Below are 17,439 nucleotides of genomic sequence, written 5' to 3'. Positions count from 1 at the left end.
CTCCAGGTGGTGCACATGGTTCACTCCCTCCTTATTTAATCCTCACAACTAGACAGAAGGTGTCTCCAGCAGACATGGCTTTGACCCATACTGGGTTTGGCAGCAGCTGAAACAGGTTCCTGCTAGGCTCACCTGGTGAGCCCACCCCGCCCCAACAACCCCCCGCTGCCAGGCTGAAAGGGTTTTGATCTACCATCAATTGTACCCATTTCCAGAGGGGGCACGGTCTCAGCCATGTTTGAAAGAAGGGACCCCAGGGTCATCTAGTCCAACCCCCTGCAATGCAGGAATCTCAGCTAAAGCGTCCAAAACAGGTGGCCATTCCACCTCTGCTTAAAAACTTCCGAGGAAGGAGAGTGCACCACATCTTGTGGGAGTCTGTTCCACTGTCTCACTGCTCTTACTGCCAGAAAAGTTCTTCCTGATGTTTAGTCGGAGTCCCCTTGTAACTTGAATACATTGGTTCAGGTCCCAGCCTTTGGAAAGAGGAGAAAACAAACTTGTTCCATCCTTCATTTTCACAGCTCAGTAACAGCATCATCTGCCTTGCACACAGATTTCCAGGTCCAATCTCTGACATTTCCAGGTAGGGCTGGAAAGGACTCCCCCGTGAAGAGAGCTGCTGCCAGTCTGTGCAGACAGTACTGAACTAGATGGACTAACGGTCTGACTCAAGCCTGAGGCAGCTTCCTGGCCCTTTCCACAAAGCTTAAAAGACACATCAAAGGTATCATGGCAAAAGGAGAGGTGGGGGACCCCTGTGCTGCTCAAGAAATAGTTGAACTCCAAATCCCATCATTCCTGACAGCCATATTGGATGAGGCTGATGGGACTTGGAATCCAACAACATCTGGAGGCCATGAAGGAGCCGAATCCCTGGAACAAGCTTTCATGGATGGTGGTCCACTTTTTGAGATGCATGCAGCATTACCCCAAGTTATATAGGCTATATTTTAATAGCAGCCAGAGTTAACAGCTATAATTAACATTCGCAAAACAGTTGTTAGCGATAAGCACAGGCATCCTGGCATTTGGTGATCTAATTAACACATGTATTGTGATGAGAGAAAAAAGGGAGCTCTGGGTGGTAAGTTTTACTCAGAGTAGATCCATTGAAATTCAGAGGCCTAGCTTAGTCCTGTTCATTCATTCCAACTGATGTGGTCCAAGTACAGCTGACTGCCACCCTTAATCCCTATGAAAGTAGCGTTGCCGTATTTCAAAAAATAAAAACCAGGACACCCCAAAACTGTTGAGCATTCCAGACGTCAATTCCACCTTTGAAATCCCAGTAATGTCTGGGAAAATCCAGATGTATGGCAGCTCTATATTAAAGCCAACGGTAACAGAACAGAACATTTTAATGAACTGATTTCAGCTATGTGGAATCGTTGCCCTGATAACAAGTAACCTTACCTACCAGTAACAGCAGCTACATTTAAGCCGGTGGTCTCTACTCAATATCCCTGGCAACCCTTGTCCCAGAATTTGCCTGAATTGGGAAATACCTTCTTAAAACTTCCACCCTTCTTTGGGATTTAGCCTCCCCTCCCAAGGCATCCTGGGACACTAAAGCCTCAGAGCAGGAGGTACACACATATTTACTTATATGTCACATTTATATCCCACCTCTCCTCCAAAGGAGCACATGGCAGCACACATGGTTCTCCCTGTATTGCAGGGGGTTGGACTAGATGGCCCTAAGGGGTCCCTTCCAACTCTACAATTGTTAAGATTCTATAATTCCCTTTATCCTCACAACAACCCCGGCCCAAGGTCACCCAGGAAGCTCTATGGCTGGGTGGGGGTTTGAACCCAGGTCTCTCCCAGGCATTAATCCAACCCATGTGCTAGAGACAAGATGCATCTAGAATCCACAAACACTAAACCTGCAAACACACTGCAATTGCTGAGGTATAGTCTGAACTGTTGATAACATGCATTTTTCAGTTTTTATTATTTTTTATCATGCCTTTCCTCAGAGCTCAAGCATGGCCTGCCTGCATTTTATCCGTGCCACGAACCCCCTCCGAGGCAAGTTAGGTTCAGAGAATGACTGACTAGCTTACTACTGTGAGTGCCATGGCCCAATGGGGAAAGCCATGGCTATTTAAAGTGGTTTTGTAGTGCTTTTAAATGTACACTGAGAATGTGGCTTAGAGTGCTGGATTAGGTTCAAATCCCCACATGGCCACAAAGACCAACTCAGGTAACTTTGAGCCAGTCGCTATTCCTGCCAACCTCACAGGGTTGTTTTTTAGGCTGGAGGTTGGGGGGGGGGAGGATTGAGAGAAATACATGCATCCTCCACCCCTAAACTCCTTGGAAAAAGGAATTGCAAATGCATAAATTGTAATGTGCTTGGGAGGTGAGCAAATCCTTCAGCTGGCTACCCAACCTTCCGAAATCTTGATCCCATCTTCTAAATTATTACAAGAAGCTAGGAAGGGACTTATCTGCTAGAATGGCTGGGCTGCCACTCAGGAATTCATTTCTGAGATCAACCAACACATGTACAAGCTCCTTTTGACAGGAGCAATACATTCTCAACTGGTGGCGGTTTGTGTGTGGAGGTGGGGAGACACAAGGAGAATTAAGCATCCCTCCACAACCCGCAGCCAGTCAAGATCATGACTGAACGCTAGTTTTCTTGTTGCTAATGTCCTGCCAATGGTAGGAGCCCCCCACCAGGAAGCAGCACTTGGTTTTGTCCCATTATATGTGGCCACCTGTCATGAATGCTTTCTGCATTGCAGGGGGTTGGACTAGATGACCCTTGGGGGTCCCTCTGTCCAATTCTACAGTTCTAGGATTCCTTCTCAATAGTCAACCACTACCCTAAATGGACTAGGACCCACGTACCTATGGGACCACCTCTCCTGGTATGTCCTGCAGAGGACCTTAAGGTCCACAAATGACAACATTTTGGAGGTCCCAAGTCGCCAGGTGGTTAGATTGGTCTCAACTAGGGCCAGGGCCTTTTCAGTACTGGCCCCGACTTGGTGGAACGCTCTGTCACAATAGACTAGGGCGCTGCGGGACTTGACATCTTTCCGCAGGGCCTGCAAGACACAGTTTTCCCGCCTGGTCTTTGGTCCTGACTCAGTCTGACCCTTATGTTTCCCTCCCCTTATGATTTTGATCTATGGGCCACTTTTAAAATGAGGCTGCATTTTAAATTGCATTTTAACCTGTATTTTAAATTGGTTTTCCCCGCTATTATGTTTTTACTGTAATTTTACTGGTGTTAGCCGCCCTGAGCCCAGCTCTGGCCGGGGAGGGTAGGGTTTAAATAAAATTTATTATTATTATTATTATTATTATTATTGAAAGACAAGGGCAAGCCCTTCCTCAATTCACTGCCTCCTCACACTTGATGTATTCAAGAGTATATACAACACACACAACCCAAAAAACCCCACAAGGGCCCAACCCCATTTGGTTCGGGCCAGAAACACATTATTGAACAAAACCAAATGCTCACTCCATACAGAAGCCCGCTTCCAACTAGTGTGACCGACAAACGGAAGCCAGAGAATGAGAGATGCAGTGATAGAAACGACCAAGGGGCAAATTCAGTCTCCTCACAACATTCCCATCCTTCCCAAACAAAGCTTTCCCCCCTGAGGCGAAGGGTTGCCATTAGCCATTAGCCCTAAATTCTTCGGTGGGGTTTCCGCCTTGGCAGCGAAGACAGAAGCGTCCTCCACCTTTGACACAGATGAAATGTTTTGCATGCAGAGCACACACGGAGACACACACACACACACACGCCTTGCGATTGCACCTTCTGCACATCCAGCCCACCATAATGGCAAGCATTCATGCACGGAGCTGTAGACTGGGAAGCAAAGAGGTGCAGGGGGCAAAGGGAAGGGTCAGGGGATTGCTCAAGGAGCCTGCCTGCCCCATATCTGGAGCATACATCCACCCCACAGAGAATAATCTCCTTGCTCCCTGAGTCATTTGAAGGGGAAAACAACAGCCCAGGACCCACTGATGAGGAAGAAGGCAGGAGGGGACCCTACGGCCACTCTGACCCAATTCTCACACTACATGTGGGCAGTCAGTGAGCAGACTGGGCAGTCCCAGATACGGATTTCTGCAGCCGAATCTGTGGTTATCTGGTTAATCGCACCTGATGTCTGCCCACGCAGGTGTAGGTGGAAAGAGAGGAAAGCACGCAGGCAACCCACCGGCCCCCTCCCCTGCAAAAAGGCCTCCTCCCTTCACGGGTCTCCTTGCAAAATAATTGCAAGTCGGGGTGGAGGGGGCAGCCGTCGTGCTGCGTCTCCCAGATCTCATTAAGGGAAGGAAGGAAGGATTGGCAGGTTCATAGAATATGGATTATTCCCAAGAGATCGCCCTCCTCGCTTCACGCAACACCACTCAGGATGCAAAAAACAATACAAAAAACACCACGTCGATCTGGCCGTGTGTGTGTGTGTGTGTGTGTGTACGGCATTGTAATATGCAAGAGAAAGGAGGGAGTGGGAGGGAATCTCTCTCTCGCACACACGATCACCACCCGACAGAGAAAAGCACCGATAAATTGCAAGCAAAACAGGCATAGCGAAAAGGAGGGAGGAGGAAACATATTTCTCCCTAAATATTTCGCCTATGCATGCACACGCACACAAAAACACACATAGAGAGAGGCAACACCTAGCGATTCTCCAAGAGGCAATGCAAATTTACAAACGGGGTTTGTGCGGATCTTTTTTTTCCCTAAATAGCTGTCACGCACGCACGTGCAAAACACACAGAAGGGCCAAATTCTTCAGGACCAATTTGCACCCCAGAAGGTGGTGGCGTGTGTGTGTGTGTGTGTGTGTGTGTGTGTGCATGCGTGTGTAAGTGGCAGCGGCGGGGGGGGAGCCCCCACACAGCTGCACAATCCAGATGTGCACCTCCTGTCATTTTAAGGTGGCAGCGCTCGCAACACACCCAGCAGGAAGCAAACCCCGCAGGGGGCTGCTTCCCCCCCCCCAGCAGACCACACATTCGCGCTTGCGTTTTTACAAACCCCCACAACGTTACAAACCAAAACTGATCGGGAGGGTGGAGGAGAGAGATCAGCGTCCCCGCACAGCCCATAAAAGCACACACACACACCACGCAAAACAAGCGATTCTTAATGGGAAAGCCACAATTAAAATAATTTTTAAAAACTGCAAAAGGAGACGATCGGTGGAAAGCACCATTCCTTGAAATCGCGGCCCTTCTCCGAGCCACCCCCAGCAAACCTTCCCGCTCGTGCAAAGAGCAAAATCTTGGGATTAAGAGCAGGAGGAAGGGACCGCGGAAAAGCAGCAGCAGGAGGCGGCGGATTTTGCTGCTTCTTTTCCTTGGAGGAGGAGGAGGAGAGGGCGAAGGGGGAGGCGGCGAGGGCGCAGCGCTTACCGGGCTTGGAGAGGCATGGAAGGGGCGTCGGGTCCGCCCGGGCTCGGTCCTCGCCCGGCGGCGCCGGTACCAGGGTGCAGGGACTGAAGGGAAGCGCTGGGGCGGGCAGGCGAGCCGCTACCGGCGCGCAGCAGCTCCCGCTGCGAGGAAGAGGCGCCCCCGCCGGTGCCTCCGAGCCGGCCCCGGTCTCCTCCCACTGGCTCGGCTGAGAAGGGTTTAAAGGGCCCGGCAGGCGGAGAAGGAGAGGTCATGTGACGAGCCGGCTCTCGCTCCCCCCCGCCCCGTCACACACCCGCGGTAGGCAGGGGTTGTCTTCAAAACAAAGAGCAAAAAAGACGCCCCTGAGCATGTGCAGAGCGCGTACCTAACTAGGCAGGGACAGCTCTGCTCCGTGTGAAGACGTGGTTATTTTTTCCCACGTTGTCAAGCACGTACAGGGGGCGTGTTCCCACCCCAATGAATGACCAGGTCTGATATGGAATCACAGAATTGGAAGGGACCCCAAGGGGCATCTATTCCAACCCCCTGCAATGCACGAATCTTTTGCCCAACGTGGACTTCGAACCTGCGGCCCTGAGTCTCATGCTCCACCAACTGAGCTATCCAGCTATCATACATGAAGTTATGCTTTCTGAAACATACACACAGGCAGACAACTGGTGCTTAAGCATGAACAGAGGGCTTTCCTTTCCTTGTTTAAGTATAACCAGAACCAGCTCCGATACACAAGGGGTAACTTTTAAGAAACAGTTGATTCGAGCATGTTGAACGAAACCTTCAGAGGTGATATTCAGGGAGTTTTTAAATATAAAAAGTGGATTCCGTGAACTTGAGCATGTGCAGAGTGCATTCTCGCCGCACCGAGTGAGCATAGCAGCAGCCAGCAACACTTAAGTAGCCACAATTTAAAGGAAGGGAAAAATTGAGTTGGGGCAGCGCATTCTTTCCTCAGCTAAGAGCCACCCATCTGCTGTAATATATTATACATGAAGTGATTTTTAAAAGGTCTTTGTGTACACAGAGAATGCCTTTCCATCCCACCAAGTAAGTAAGCGCCACAGCAAATGCCACCCTTGGTGGAGGAATAGTCCTGCTTTAAAGAAAGGATAAATAGGGTGCCATTGAGAATGTGCAGAGTGCCTGCCTGCCTCAAGCATAGCCTGATGGTAAGACATGGTAATAGAAAGCAAGGGAGGGGGAAATGGGAGAAAAGACATTTTGCTGCCTGAGGCGCAGAGGGGACTGACCGCTAGGGCAAGGTGGTTCACCTCAAAATCCATGGCTGTCTTGTATTCCATCCGCCCACCCCATTCATAACTTTCCAATCATTCAGAGACTGCCTAGAGTCTTTTCTGCCCATCTCCTCTGCTGGCCAATAACAGCTGTGAACAGCACAGCCAATCACAAATATTGTTATGGGCACCTGGTCTCACCCTTCAGCTTTCTCTGATGGTGGGAGGGAGGGAGCTGGAGAAAGGGGCTTCTCAGCCTAGCCTACCTCGCAGGGTTGAGTTCAGATAGATGCTAAGCAATTGTACAACTGCATTTTAAGTGCCCACAGCATCTGAATTGCTTGACCCCACATACACCCACCCTTTCCTTCTGTGGAATTAAAACTGTTCCAAGTGCCACATAATACTCGTTCCACAATTGTAAGAAATTGATCTTCACTGTAGTCTTCCTGGCGACTGCTAAAAAGGTGTTTGTTTAGGCTAGCCTGTCCAAATATGCAGAACATCCCCGTGTTTTAATCTGTGTTTTGCTTATTGCTGGCTTTCATTATTTGAATGATACAAATAGCTGGTTTTAACTGTTTTTGGATCATTTTATTGTTTTAATCCGTTTGAGGTTTTTTGTGCGTGTGTTTTTTACAATCAAGCGGTATGGAAATTATATGAAAATAAATAAATGAATGTTTGTGAGTGGGGAGGACAAGGAGAAAACCAGAACAAACTGACGACCTCCAGCTAAGGGGCACCCTTATCTGCCCCACTGGGTCCAGTGGTCATCAGCCATCTCTGTTGGGGTGAAGTCTGAAATAGCATCTGCACACCCCATTCTATGGTAGACAGCCAACTGATCTGGCAGCTCAATCTTACATCATCATCAGCAATGGTACAGTGTTTGTTCTCTCTCTCACTCACTCACCCACTCACACACACGCATACTTGGGGAGCAGCAGGTTAGTTTATGGGGTGTCAGCCAGGCCACAGGAATGCCAGTTTGGCCCCCACAACTGTGGGTGCCCGAGGCCATGAGTGCCATGGCCCTGACACCGAAATTTGTGGGTGCCCGCCCCCTTTCTGGGGAATTTTGTGGGTCCTTGGGCACCCAGGGAGTTGGCGCCTATATTCCCGGCCACATGGCACAAACAGTTCTGCTTTCCAAAACCTCATAGTCCGAAACCTTACAGCACCTGCCGCCTGAGGTGGCTGCCATCTCACTTTGCCTGATGGAAGGGCCGGACCCTGAACCTGAGATTGCTTTATTTATTTATTTAGAGTACTTGTGCCTTGCTCTTCAGCAAAAAAAAAAGCATCTCCCCAGAGCGGCTTACACTTCCAATAAATTAAAACCGCCTGCAGGTTTATAATCTAAGCAATCCGACAGACAAGGGAAAGGGGACAGGCTGGGAAGAGGGAGGTGGGGAAGCAAACTCAGCTGCCAATTCTCAAATAGTCGTTCTTATACTGACCAGTTGGCACAGTAATAATCCCAGGGTAGGTGTCTAGTGATGCTGATCTTTTGGCAAAGCACATGAAGGGAGTCCTAATTCCCGTCTCTTCCACTGAGGCAGCCTGATGGAATAGAATGTCAGTTTAGTATCCAAAGTCACTCCAGACTTTTCTTCTAAGTGCCAGAGAATGACATATCCTACACACCTATACTTGGTAAATTATTAATACATCAGCCTTTTCCAACCTGCTGTTTTGGACTATAACTTCCATAAAACCAAGTTGTCTTCCAGGACATCGGGAGGGCACCGGGTTGGCGAAGCCTGACTTGCAGCAGGGGTAGAGGAACATGTGGCTCTCTGGATGTGGCTAGTCTCCAGCTCCCAGCATCCTGGCCATAGTGGCTGGAGTCCAGCCACATCTGGAGGACTGCAGGTTCCCAGCCCTGCCTTACAGGATGGCACAGATGACAGAAATATTAAGAACCTCCAAGGTTTCACAACAGAAAAGAGGCATGCGCTTGGAAAACCCCAATTCTCATGCCAGGCTACATTGCCCAAACCACAGACCTCCTTGTACACTCACAAAAGGGTAGCGACTTACACATCACCCAGAAAGGAAATGCATCACCAAAATAGCAGTCAAGAGAGGACACAGATTTGCATAACATTTGGGCTTGCTGATTTATAGGCACGTGTGCACATTTAGAAATAATTGCTGTAGTTTAAATAGAGATGCAGAACATCTCGCCCCAGTGGGAGAGACTGTGATCTGGAGACCCTTATGCCCCTTCAGTCTCCTGTCTAGGTGCCCAAGTCTCCCTTTTTGTGGGGAAGGGCTGTAACTCAGTGGACAAGCACCTATTTTGCCCAGAGAAGGTCCCTGGTTGGGTCCTCAGCATCTCCTAAGTAGGTCTGCCAGGGTCTCCACTGAGTCCACTCTGAAACCCTGGAGTAGGGTTTCCCAAACTTGGGTTTCGGGTGGTTTTGGACTATGATTCCCATCATTCCTGACCACTGGTCCTGCTAGCTAGGGATGATGGGAGTTGTAGTCCAAAAACAGCTGGAGACACTGCTAGTACAGACCAAGGATAGCCAATATGGTGTCTTCCAGGTGTTGCTGGACAACAGCTCCCATCATTCCTTACCGTTGGCTACGCTGGCTGGGTCTGATGGGAGTTGTAGTTCAACAACACCTAGAGGGCACCTTTTACTGAGCTAGATGGGCCAACAATATGATTTGGTATGAGGCAGCTTCATATGATTTGGTATGAGGCAGCTTCTTATGTTCCTATGTCTTTTGTTATTTTGCTCCCTAGAGCATCCATTGCCAGACTCTCCAGATGTTTGGGGCTGCAGCATGTCCCTCCCCCAAACCAATGTAGGCTTCGAAACACCTCCTTGTGAAGCCATCAATCCATTCATTAGACTTCTATCCCACTGTCTCTCTAAGGAGCTGAAGGCAGTGCACATTTCACCCTGACTGAAACTCAGCAATGGCTGAGAGGTTCTATGGCTGGCCTGAGGTAACCTAGCGAGCTTCATGGCCTACTGGCCATGGTTTGAACCCTAGCCTCCCCAGTCCCATGGCTGGCAAGAAGCGACAATTTGACCTAGGCCACCATACACCAGTCCTTTTGTGAAGAGGGGTTGATTGTTCAACAACCCCGAGAATTGCAACAGGGGTCTCCTAGCACCCCTCAGCCACCCTTGACAAAGAACGGCTCCCAGAATTCTTTGTGGGAAGCCATGATTGTTCAAAGCAGTTGCTGTAAATGTATGCTGCAAATTTGACCCTAGTGGCTGGGTGCCTCATGGTGGGCTACCTTCTTCTTGAGTTACAATTTCTACCCACCCTGCTTGGACTTATGACAGTTTATCCACTTTATTCACTGCATTGCTGAGGGTGAGGGGAAAGAGGTCAAGAAGCCTCTTGTGCCATTGACTCAGAGAAGGCTCCAACTTTCACTCACTCTTCCCGCCAATGTTTCCATTTCATATCGATTGTCGTTTCTGATGAGTCCACGCCGCGTCCTTGCTGACGAATCAAGGAAACTCGATCCACCGTCCTTGTCTATGAAGAGGAAGTAAAATCTTACACAGCAGACAATTTACCTCTCTCCACCAGGCATCTGTTCTCGCCAAGCAAGGTCCAGTGAGATCCTGAGGCTGGCGCTTCTTTTCCCAACACTAAGTTAAACTCAGGTTTACACAATATTCAAGCATCACCCCCCCAAAATACACATACACTCCAGGAAACTGGGGTAACACTGGTTTGAGGGGGGTGGGGTGGAATGTGTTGTAAATTTTCCTCACATGATCAAGAGAGCTGTTGACAGGAATGTGTCCGAGGAACTCGGAGGTCAAGTCAGAAGGATATCAACTCCCTGCACACTTGCAGCCTGACCTTAAGGAAAAAAAATTAAATGTGCCTTAAAACCTTTGGTTTTAATTGCGTGAGGTCCATAGCGCTCTGCCTGAAACTGAGCTACAAATGGAGAGCAGACAAACAGCTTTCCAAAATATAGATAAACCTTCATAATTAAAACACTCAATAAAAACAACCCTTTTAAAACAAGTTGGCAATTTAAACAGGGAGGCTGGTTTAATTGTATTCAGGTTATTAAAGATTCTGTCCTTTAGCTCTGTGTGCACATTTATTTATTTACCATTAACTGCATTTATATCCCACTTCTCCTCCATGGCGCTCAAAGTGGCATACATGGTTTGTCTCCTCCCCATTTTAATCTCACAACAACCCTGTGAGGTAGGTTAGGCTGACAGATAGTGACAGGCCCAAGGTCACCCAGTGAGATTCAGGGCTGTGGGGGTTTGAATCCTTGTCTCCCAGGCCCCACTCTGATGTACGAACCATTCCTCCACACATGTTCATACACATAGGATTGGGTGGTAAGATTGCAGTCCTAGAAGGCATTACTTCTATGTGTTATCAACTGCCTCATGGGATTACAGTGGTACCTCGGGTTAGGAACTTAATTCGTTCTGGAGGTCCGTTCTTAACCTGAAACTGTTCTTAACCTGAGTTACCACTTTAGCTAATGGGGCCTCCCGCTGCCGCTGTGCGATTTCTGTTCTTATCCTGAAGCAAAGTTCTTAACCCAAGGTACTATTTCTGGGTTAGCGGAGTCTGTAAACAGAAGTGTCTGTAACCCAAGGTACCACTGTACTCGGAATCCTTATGAGAGGATCCTTTCATTCCTCAGAGAGATGGTCACTAGTGGTGCATCACGTTTATCTTTATATAACTCGCCTGAGAACAGATCCATTTCTTTTCAGAATGTTCCAGAACAGGGGTGAGGAACCTGCATCTCTCCATAGGTTGTTGAACTCCAGCTGGGAGCTGTGGTTTCAACCTTAACTGGAGGGCCACCGGATCCTCACCCGTGTTCTAGAACATTCTGAAATCAAGAACTGACCAGTCAGTTTTAAAATTAAGGTGGTTGTCAGCCAGTAGAGAGACGTTTACTACCTATAGCCGTGGCTTTCAACCAGTGTGCCGTGGCACCCTGGGGTGCCTTGAATGGTGGTCAGGGGTGCCGTGGGCGACACTGGCCTCTGTCCCTCTTTCCTTCCCTCCCTCCTCGGATGCCCTCTCGCATCTCTGCCTCCCCAAGGCTTGCACGGCTGTTTGTTGCAGCAGCCCTAGCTACAAGCCCCCCAGGTGAATGGTGCCTCTGGGGTTGGCCAGGGGGTGCTGGTTGCCAGGAGCTAAGGCAGCCTTGGAGTAAGCAAGCGAGTGGGCGAGGAAGCCCAGCCAGCCAGGCCACCCAGGCCCCTGTGGGGCAGTGTGAGGAGGCAGCTCAGAGACCAGGGGCGGCAGCAGCGGCTGCCCAGAGGACTCCCAAGGAGAGGGGAGAGGAGAGGAGGCTGAGGGAACACTCCACAAGGGAGGGTGTTCGAAAAAGGGTGAGAGGCTGCCAGTTCTGCAGGCAAAGGGCAACACAACTGGGCTCCTGATCCCTGCAGAAAGAATGTAGTTGGTCAAGTTACAGATAGGTAGCCGTGTTGGTCTGCCATAGTCAAAAATAAAAAAATTCCTTCCAGTAGCACCTTAAAGACCAACTAAGTTAGTTCTTGGTATGAGCTTTCGTGTGCATGCACACTTCTTCAGATACACTGAAACAGAAGTTGCCAGATCCTTCTATATAGTGAGAAGGTGGGGAGGGGTATTACTCAGAAGGGTGGTGGGAATGGGTGTAGTTGGTCAAGGGAGACTTGGACTGAAAAAGGTCAAAAACCTCTTACCTATAGGGTTGTTTTATTCATGCTCGCAGCCATAAAGTTGTGGGCTACTTTTTTGACCCAAAACAGTGTGGACTTCCACCCCACCCCACACCTGAGGGGCACCCTTTGGAGTACTATGACAAGAGAAAGGGTGGGATATAAATCAAATAAACTGAGGAAAATAATAACTTGTAAATTAAGCCTGGGTGATCAGTCAACTGAAATGGACGAATTACAGAGCCTTGCCTATCTAGGAGATTGCCTGCCTTTCCTCAGCAGTCAACCATGGTAGCAAGTAACAGATAGCAGAGAGATCCGAACACAGCAAATCACCTGAGGCCAGGTGCAAGGATGTGTGGCGTTCTGCTCTCCTGAAGCTCAGCCTGGGCATCCTCAATCTTCTGTGCAGCCCCCTTCAAGAGCTCGCATGCATGGCAACATCACATAGTCAAACGTGGCAACATAATCACGTTGCACTGCACTGATTCAAACCAGGAATTGGAGGCACTTGAGGCTGAAGACTTGGAATTGAGGGAGGGAGTGGTGAGACTGCAGCAGTTCCCACTTGGTGACCTCCACTCCCTTGCTCTGCCCCTGAGGAGGCAGGAGACCAAAGGGCTGCTCCTTCCCAGCCTGTGAAAGAGTGGGAGAGCTCAGAGGAGGTGGAGGCACGCTTGATGAGGTCTCCCGTGGAGAGTTGGCACAACAGAAGAAGAAACGAGACTCACCCAGCCTCAGGTCAGAAATTCCCAGAGAGACAGGGACTCTCACAAGTAGCAAAGTTTTCTCTGCACCTGCTTAAAATCTTGGTGGGTAGACAGGGAATGTTGTTGGAACAACTTCATAGCTCCCGTGATGTCCTGGAACTCTTGCAGCTAATCTTGGGACTCCTGAACTTTTGACAGGAGCACTTTGTGCTGCAACATTTTGTTGCAGGTCTCACTGGGCGAGCCTAGTACTGCCTGCTCTGAGACATGGCAGCTCTCCAGAGTCTCCCGCAAAGGTATTTCCCATCATTTGCTACCTGATCCATTTAACGGGAAATGTCAGAGATTGGATCCGGAACCTTTTGTATGTACAGTAGGAGCTCTGCAGCTGAGCTATGAAGCCCGACTCAGGGAACAAAATCGCAGCATCCTGCTCTCCCTGAGAACCAAGGACACCTTGAAAATGCTCGGATGGGCCGTTAGTCAGCAGCCACACAGCAGCTCTCAGGGATTTCGGTGTATTACAACAAGTGCCAATGTTAAACACAGGCAAACATGGGACAGATAGGCAGGAACAAGAGTTGACTTGTAATTAGAGAGAAGACAAGTTGTCTGGGTTCAACAGACTGGGTTCAAGTTTTAATATGCAATATAAGTCCATGTGGATGGGATACAGGGATATATAGATGGTTTGCAGGAATGGGTGAATCTGTCAGTTTGGGGTTTTCTCAGTTTCTCATTTTGCCATTCTTCAGTTTCTTCTATGTTTCAACATCAGTTGGTTCTCTTTCTCTCTCTCTCTCAGATAAAAAAGCCCCCATGAATGTTCATCAGCATTTAGGTACACTTTTCTTCTAACATGCACGTTAGCATGCAATTAGGCATGCAACTTTTGCAGAGCAATTTCCCATAATATAATGCATTTTTAATGTTACTTTCACTAAAATAAGCATATTTATACACATTTTATATGCATTTTTGTACACGTTACTTGGCTTTAAAACTGTGAAAAAAGTGGAGAGTGGTGATTTTGTATTTTTTTTAACCTAGCCTACCATCCCATCTTCGTAGCCAGTGAAGTGTAGGTGGGTTCGCACGAGGCAAGGTGACACAGTGGTAACAGCAAGAACCTTTATTGAACTACATAACTTGAGAATGGTGACTTTTGAAGGATGGCTATGTGTAGATCAATGTTTTGCGTTGTTTCAGAAAGTGTGAAATAGGTACGTTCAACTTTAAATGCGAAATGAATCAAATCTCTTCCACATCACTGCTGCTCTGCCCCTTGTGCAAGAACCCATAGACCAGCGGATCTATACCCACCTGTCCAGACAGCAAGCAAACAACAGATTTAAAAGTATTCACTTCCTGCATTTATAGGAACTCTTTGCTCCTCTCCACAGCAAAGATGCCTTTGGCATCGCTTGGGCAGGCGATCAATGCCTGAGTTGCAGAAAAACCCTTAATGAAATCTCAAGCTAAGAGCCTATTGATCCGTTCAGCTCTTTTCTTTAAAAATGTATATGAATGGGAAAGGAACTTTGGTGTGTGGGTAGCTGAGCGGGTGAGGAGGGGAAGATGTGATCAATGGCCAAGCAGCAAAGCAAAGGCAGGGGATGCTTGGTCCAAAATAAGTGCCCAGAGGTGCCCTTCAAGACAAGCAAAATCAAACTTGGGGATAACATACATTGATGCCACCCTGTTAAAGAAATCTCAGCTGATTGCTCCTATGAATTTTAGTTAATTCATCCATTAAAAGTGTATTTGGGGGAAACAACACAGGGGACATGTAATAAAATGTTGCAGCGTATACTCCTTCCAAATAGGAGTGCTCCTGTTCAGGGTTCTATCCATTCATCCATCCATCCATCCATCACCTGGTTTTCTGCTTTTCTTTTTCAACTGCCACTCAACTTTCTGTGCCTACTGAGCATGCTCAGTCTTTATTCAATGGGCTTTTTTTTTATTTGAGGAGGGACAGAATAGGAGCCAACTGCTGGGGGCCGAGGTCCCTTCGCCCCTCTCCAATAAAATAATTGAGGGGTGGGGCACCCCAAAGTTGATGGGTATTTCCATTCAAATGGTGTGCATGCACTGCATTGTGTGATCAATTATGCAGAGCGGGGCTTAACCCCCCCCCTAATATTTTATTTAAGTTGGCACACCCCTACAGGACAGAGTGTTTCTTTTTTAGCATTTCTGCAACTCTTAGTTATAATATTATTTTATTTGTTTTTATTGCTCACTTATATCCCACTTTTTTCTCCAAGGTGGTGTATATGTCTCTCTCCTTTAATCCTCACAACAACTCTGTGAGGTAGGTTAGGCTGAGAGACATCGATTAGCCCAAGGTCACTCTGTGAGCTTTGTGGCCAGTGGGGATTTGAACCCTGGTCTCCCAAGTCCTAGTCCAACACTCTAACCACTACACCACACTGACTCTCACACTCTGAGAGTGTATCTCTGAGCACGCTGATATGCCCCTCTTGTTCCTTCCCAGTGGCTGATTTTCTGTTGTCACACACCACCTGAACTTGATATTAGAGGGAGTGATAGTTCTAAAAAGAATAATATAATTCCTTTGTAGTTAGTAACACATGTGCTTCACCAAGCATAATCTCAAAGAGACATTCCCTCCGTTGAGAGAGAGAAGAGGGGGGAACCTCTTCTAATTAAGCACCTGCTACCCACAGTTTCTATAAGCACTTACATTTTCTACAACAAAAATAAAAAATCTGCTTCCTTAAGGGAACTTTTTTCAGCTTGATGAAAATGTTTTCCAGTTTGATCAGTTATATATGCTCATAGTGACTGCATTAGTAGCTGAAACCATACCCCCCAATACCTAGTGACAAAAAATAATGAGGGCAAGTATCCCCTCCAAAAAAAACCAGACGAGGGCTGAGAAGAACATGTTGGCTGACTATTGGGAAATTGTAACTGCAAAATCAGGGAGGAAGAGGAGGAATGGCATGGCTGGAACCCTGAACTAAGGCACGCTGCAACATTTTGTTGTCACTTGTCAGCGAAGGTTGGTCCATTAGGGAGAATGGAGAGCTACCCCACCAGATTCCGGGTGCCTCCACCCTCTTTCCCCACTGCCTCCTTACCAACAACTTCCAGCCCAGGGAGTGGCACTGCTGTCAGCTCCTTAGCTTGTCTCCATCAGCATGCCCTTGTGCAAAAAATGGAAACCAAGGGCCAGTGTGGTGTAGTGGTTAAGAGCGGTAGTCTCGTAATCTGGGGAACCGGGTTCGCGTCTCCGCTCCTCCACATGCAGCTGCCGGGTGACCTTGGGCCAGTCACACTTCTCTGAAGTCTCTCAGCCCCACTCACCTCACAGAGTGTTTGTTGTGGGGGAGGAAGGGAAAGGAGAATGTTAGCCGCTTTGAGACTCCTTAAAGGGAGTGAAAGGCGGGATATCAAATCCAAACTCTTCTTCTTCTTCTTCTTCCAGCCAGCATGGCCAGTGGCCAGGGATGATGGGAGTTGTAGTCTAGCAACCTTAAGAAAGCTTGAGGTTCCCCACCCTGACTATAGGGGTTTTCCAGGAAAGGAACCAAATTCTGAATAATTACAAACACTAGCTACTCATTTGTAACAAGGAATTCCTAAAAGCCCCCCTGCCCCGAGGGACAGTCATTCAGCAAAGACCACAAAATCAGGGCCTTATAACTAGGCCCTGCATATAGTTATGAAAGGTTGTCATTAATCTGGGCGAAACTGAAGAGGGCAGTTGCAGTTTTGTTTCTTACAAATGAAAGCAGCTGACTCGATGCTTAACAATCGATGGCAAAACATCTACGGTCAGAGCCTGGTACATTACCAGACTGGGGGAAATTAGCTGCTGTCAGCGTTCCGGGGTTCCGGGCTGCTTCCAAACCACCGGACCTGCCCACAGGCTCAAGGAAAGCCACAGAACTGCACGAGAAAGAGGAGGGTGTGTTGTGTAATCTCCATTTCCGTTCGCAACATAAACAATTCAGTGCTCTTGCCCTCTTTCCCCATAAATTCTGGAGTGCATCGTTGGGATAATTATTTCAAAAGGTGGGCACTCTGAAAAGAGCTTCTGAAATAAGGGAGTCTCTTCAACCGATCCGGAGGAAAAGAAAATACAACTTGGCTGGCTCTTCTGTTTTGAACAGCATCTTCAAATGCCGTAATTAGCTGCTTTCATTCCTTTGAGTTAAGTATCACCTGACCATCCCTGCACATCACTGTTGTCAAAGTTGGAAAGTGTTTAATTTAGCAGGACTTTGACAGGCCAGTCACTGACTTTTGATTGGAGGTATTAGCTGGAGATAACCAGCCTCATATAACCAACATGCTTAAGTCTAATTAATGCATGAAGGGGTTACAACCATAGAGTAAGCTGTCTTGCTAGGTTAAGCTTACCTTGGGAGGGAGGAG

General features: G+C 48.1%; 1 protein-coding gene across 8 annotated transcripts in view; it reads right to left on the bottom strand.

The window, feature by feature from the left end:
* SH2B2 (SH2B adaptor protein 2) overlaps positions 1-12,058 on the bottom strand; it is a 57,309-nt gene extending 45,251 nt beyond the window's left edge. For 5 of the 8 annotated variants that reach the window (XR_014002580.1, XR_014002581.1, XR_014002582.1 and 2 more), the window contains exons 1-2: positions 10,394-10,680; positions 10,051-10,151 (exon numbers count right to left, since the gene is read on the bottom strand). Coding sequence is in view for 2 of the 8 variants with exons in the window: in XM_081173002.1 (XP_081029128.1) it covers positions 10,051-10,071 (21 nt within the window). In the remaining 6 variants the exon portion in view is untranslated. Of the gene's footprint in view, positions 1-5,403; positions 5,614-8,098; positions 8,202-10,050; positions 10,152-10,325; positions 10,681-11,567 lie in introns of those variants that run through there. The other 3 variants (XM_081173001.1, XM_081173004.1, XM_081173003.1) reach the window with 3 other exon arrangements.
* Between the last annotated feature and the right edge of the window lie 5,381 nt (positions 12,059-17,439).

The sequence above is a fragment of the Podarcis bocagei genome (genome assembly GCF_964188305.1).
Source record: "Podarcis bocagei genome assembly, chromosome: 15".
Classification (NCBI taxonomy): domain Eukaryota; kingdom Metazoa; phylum Chordata; class Lepidosauria; order Squamata; family Lacertidae; genus Podarcis; species Podarcis bocagei.
The sequence above is the reverse complement of the archived record's forward strand: the minus strand, read 5'-3'. Positions and strand labels throughout refer to the sequence as shown.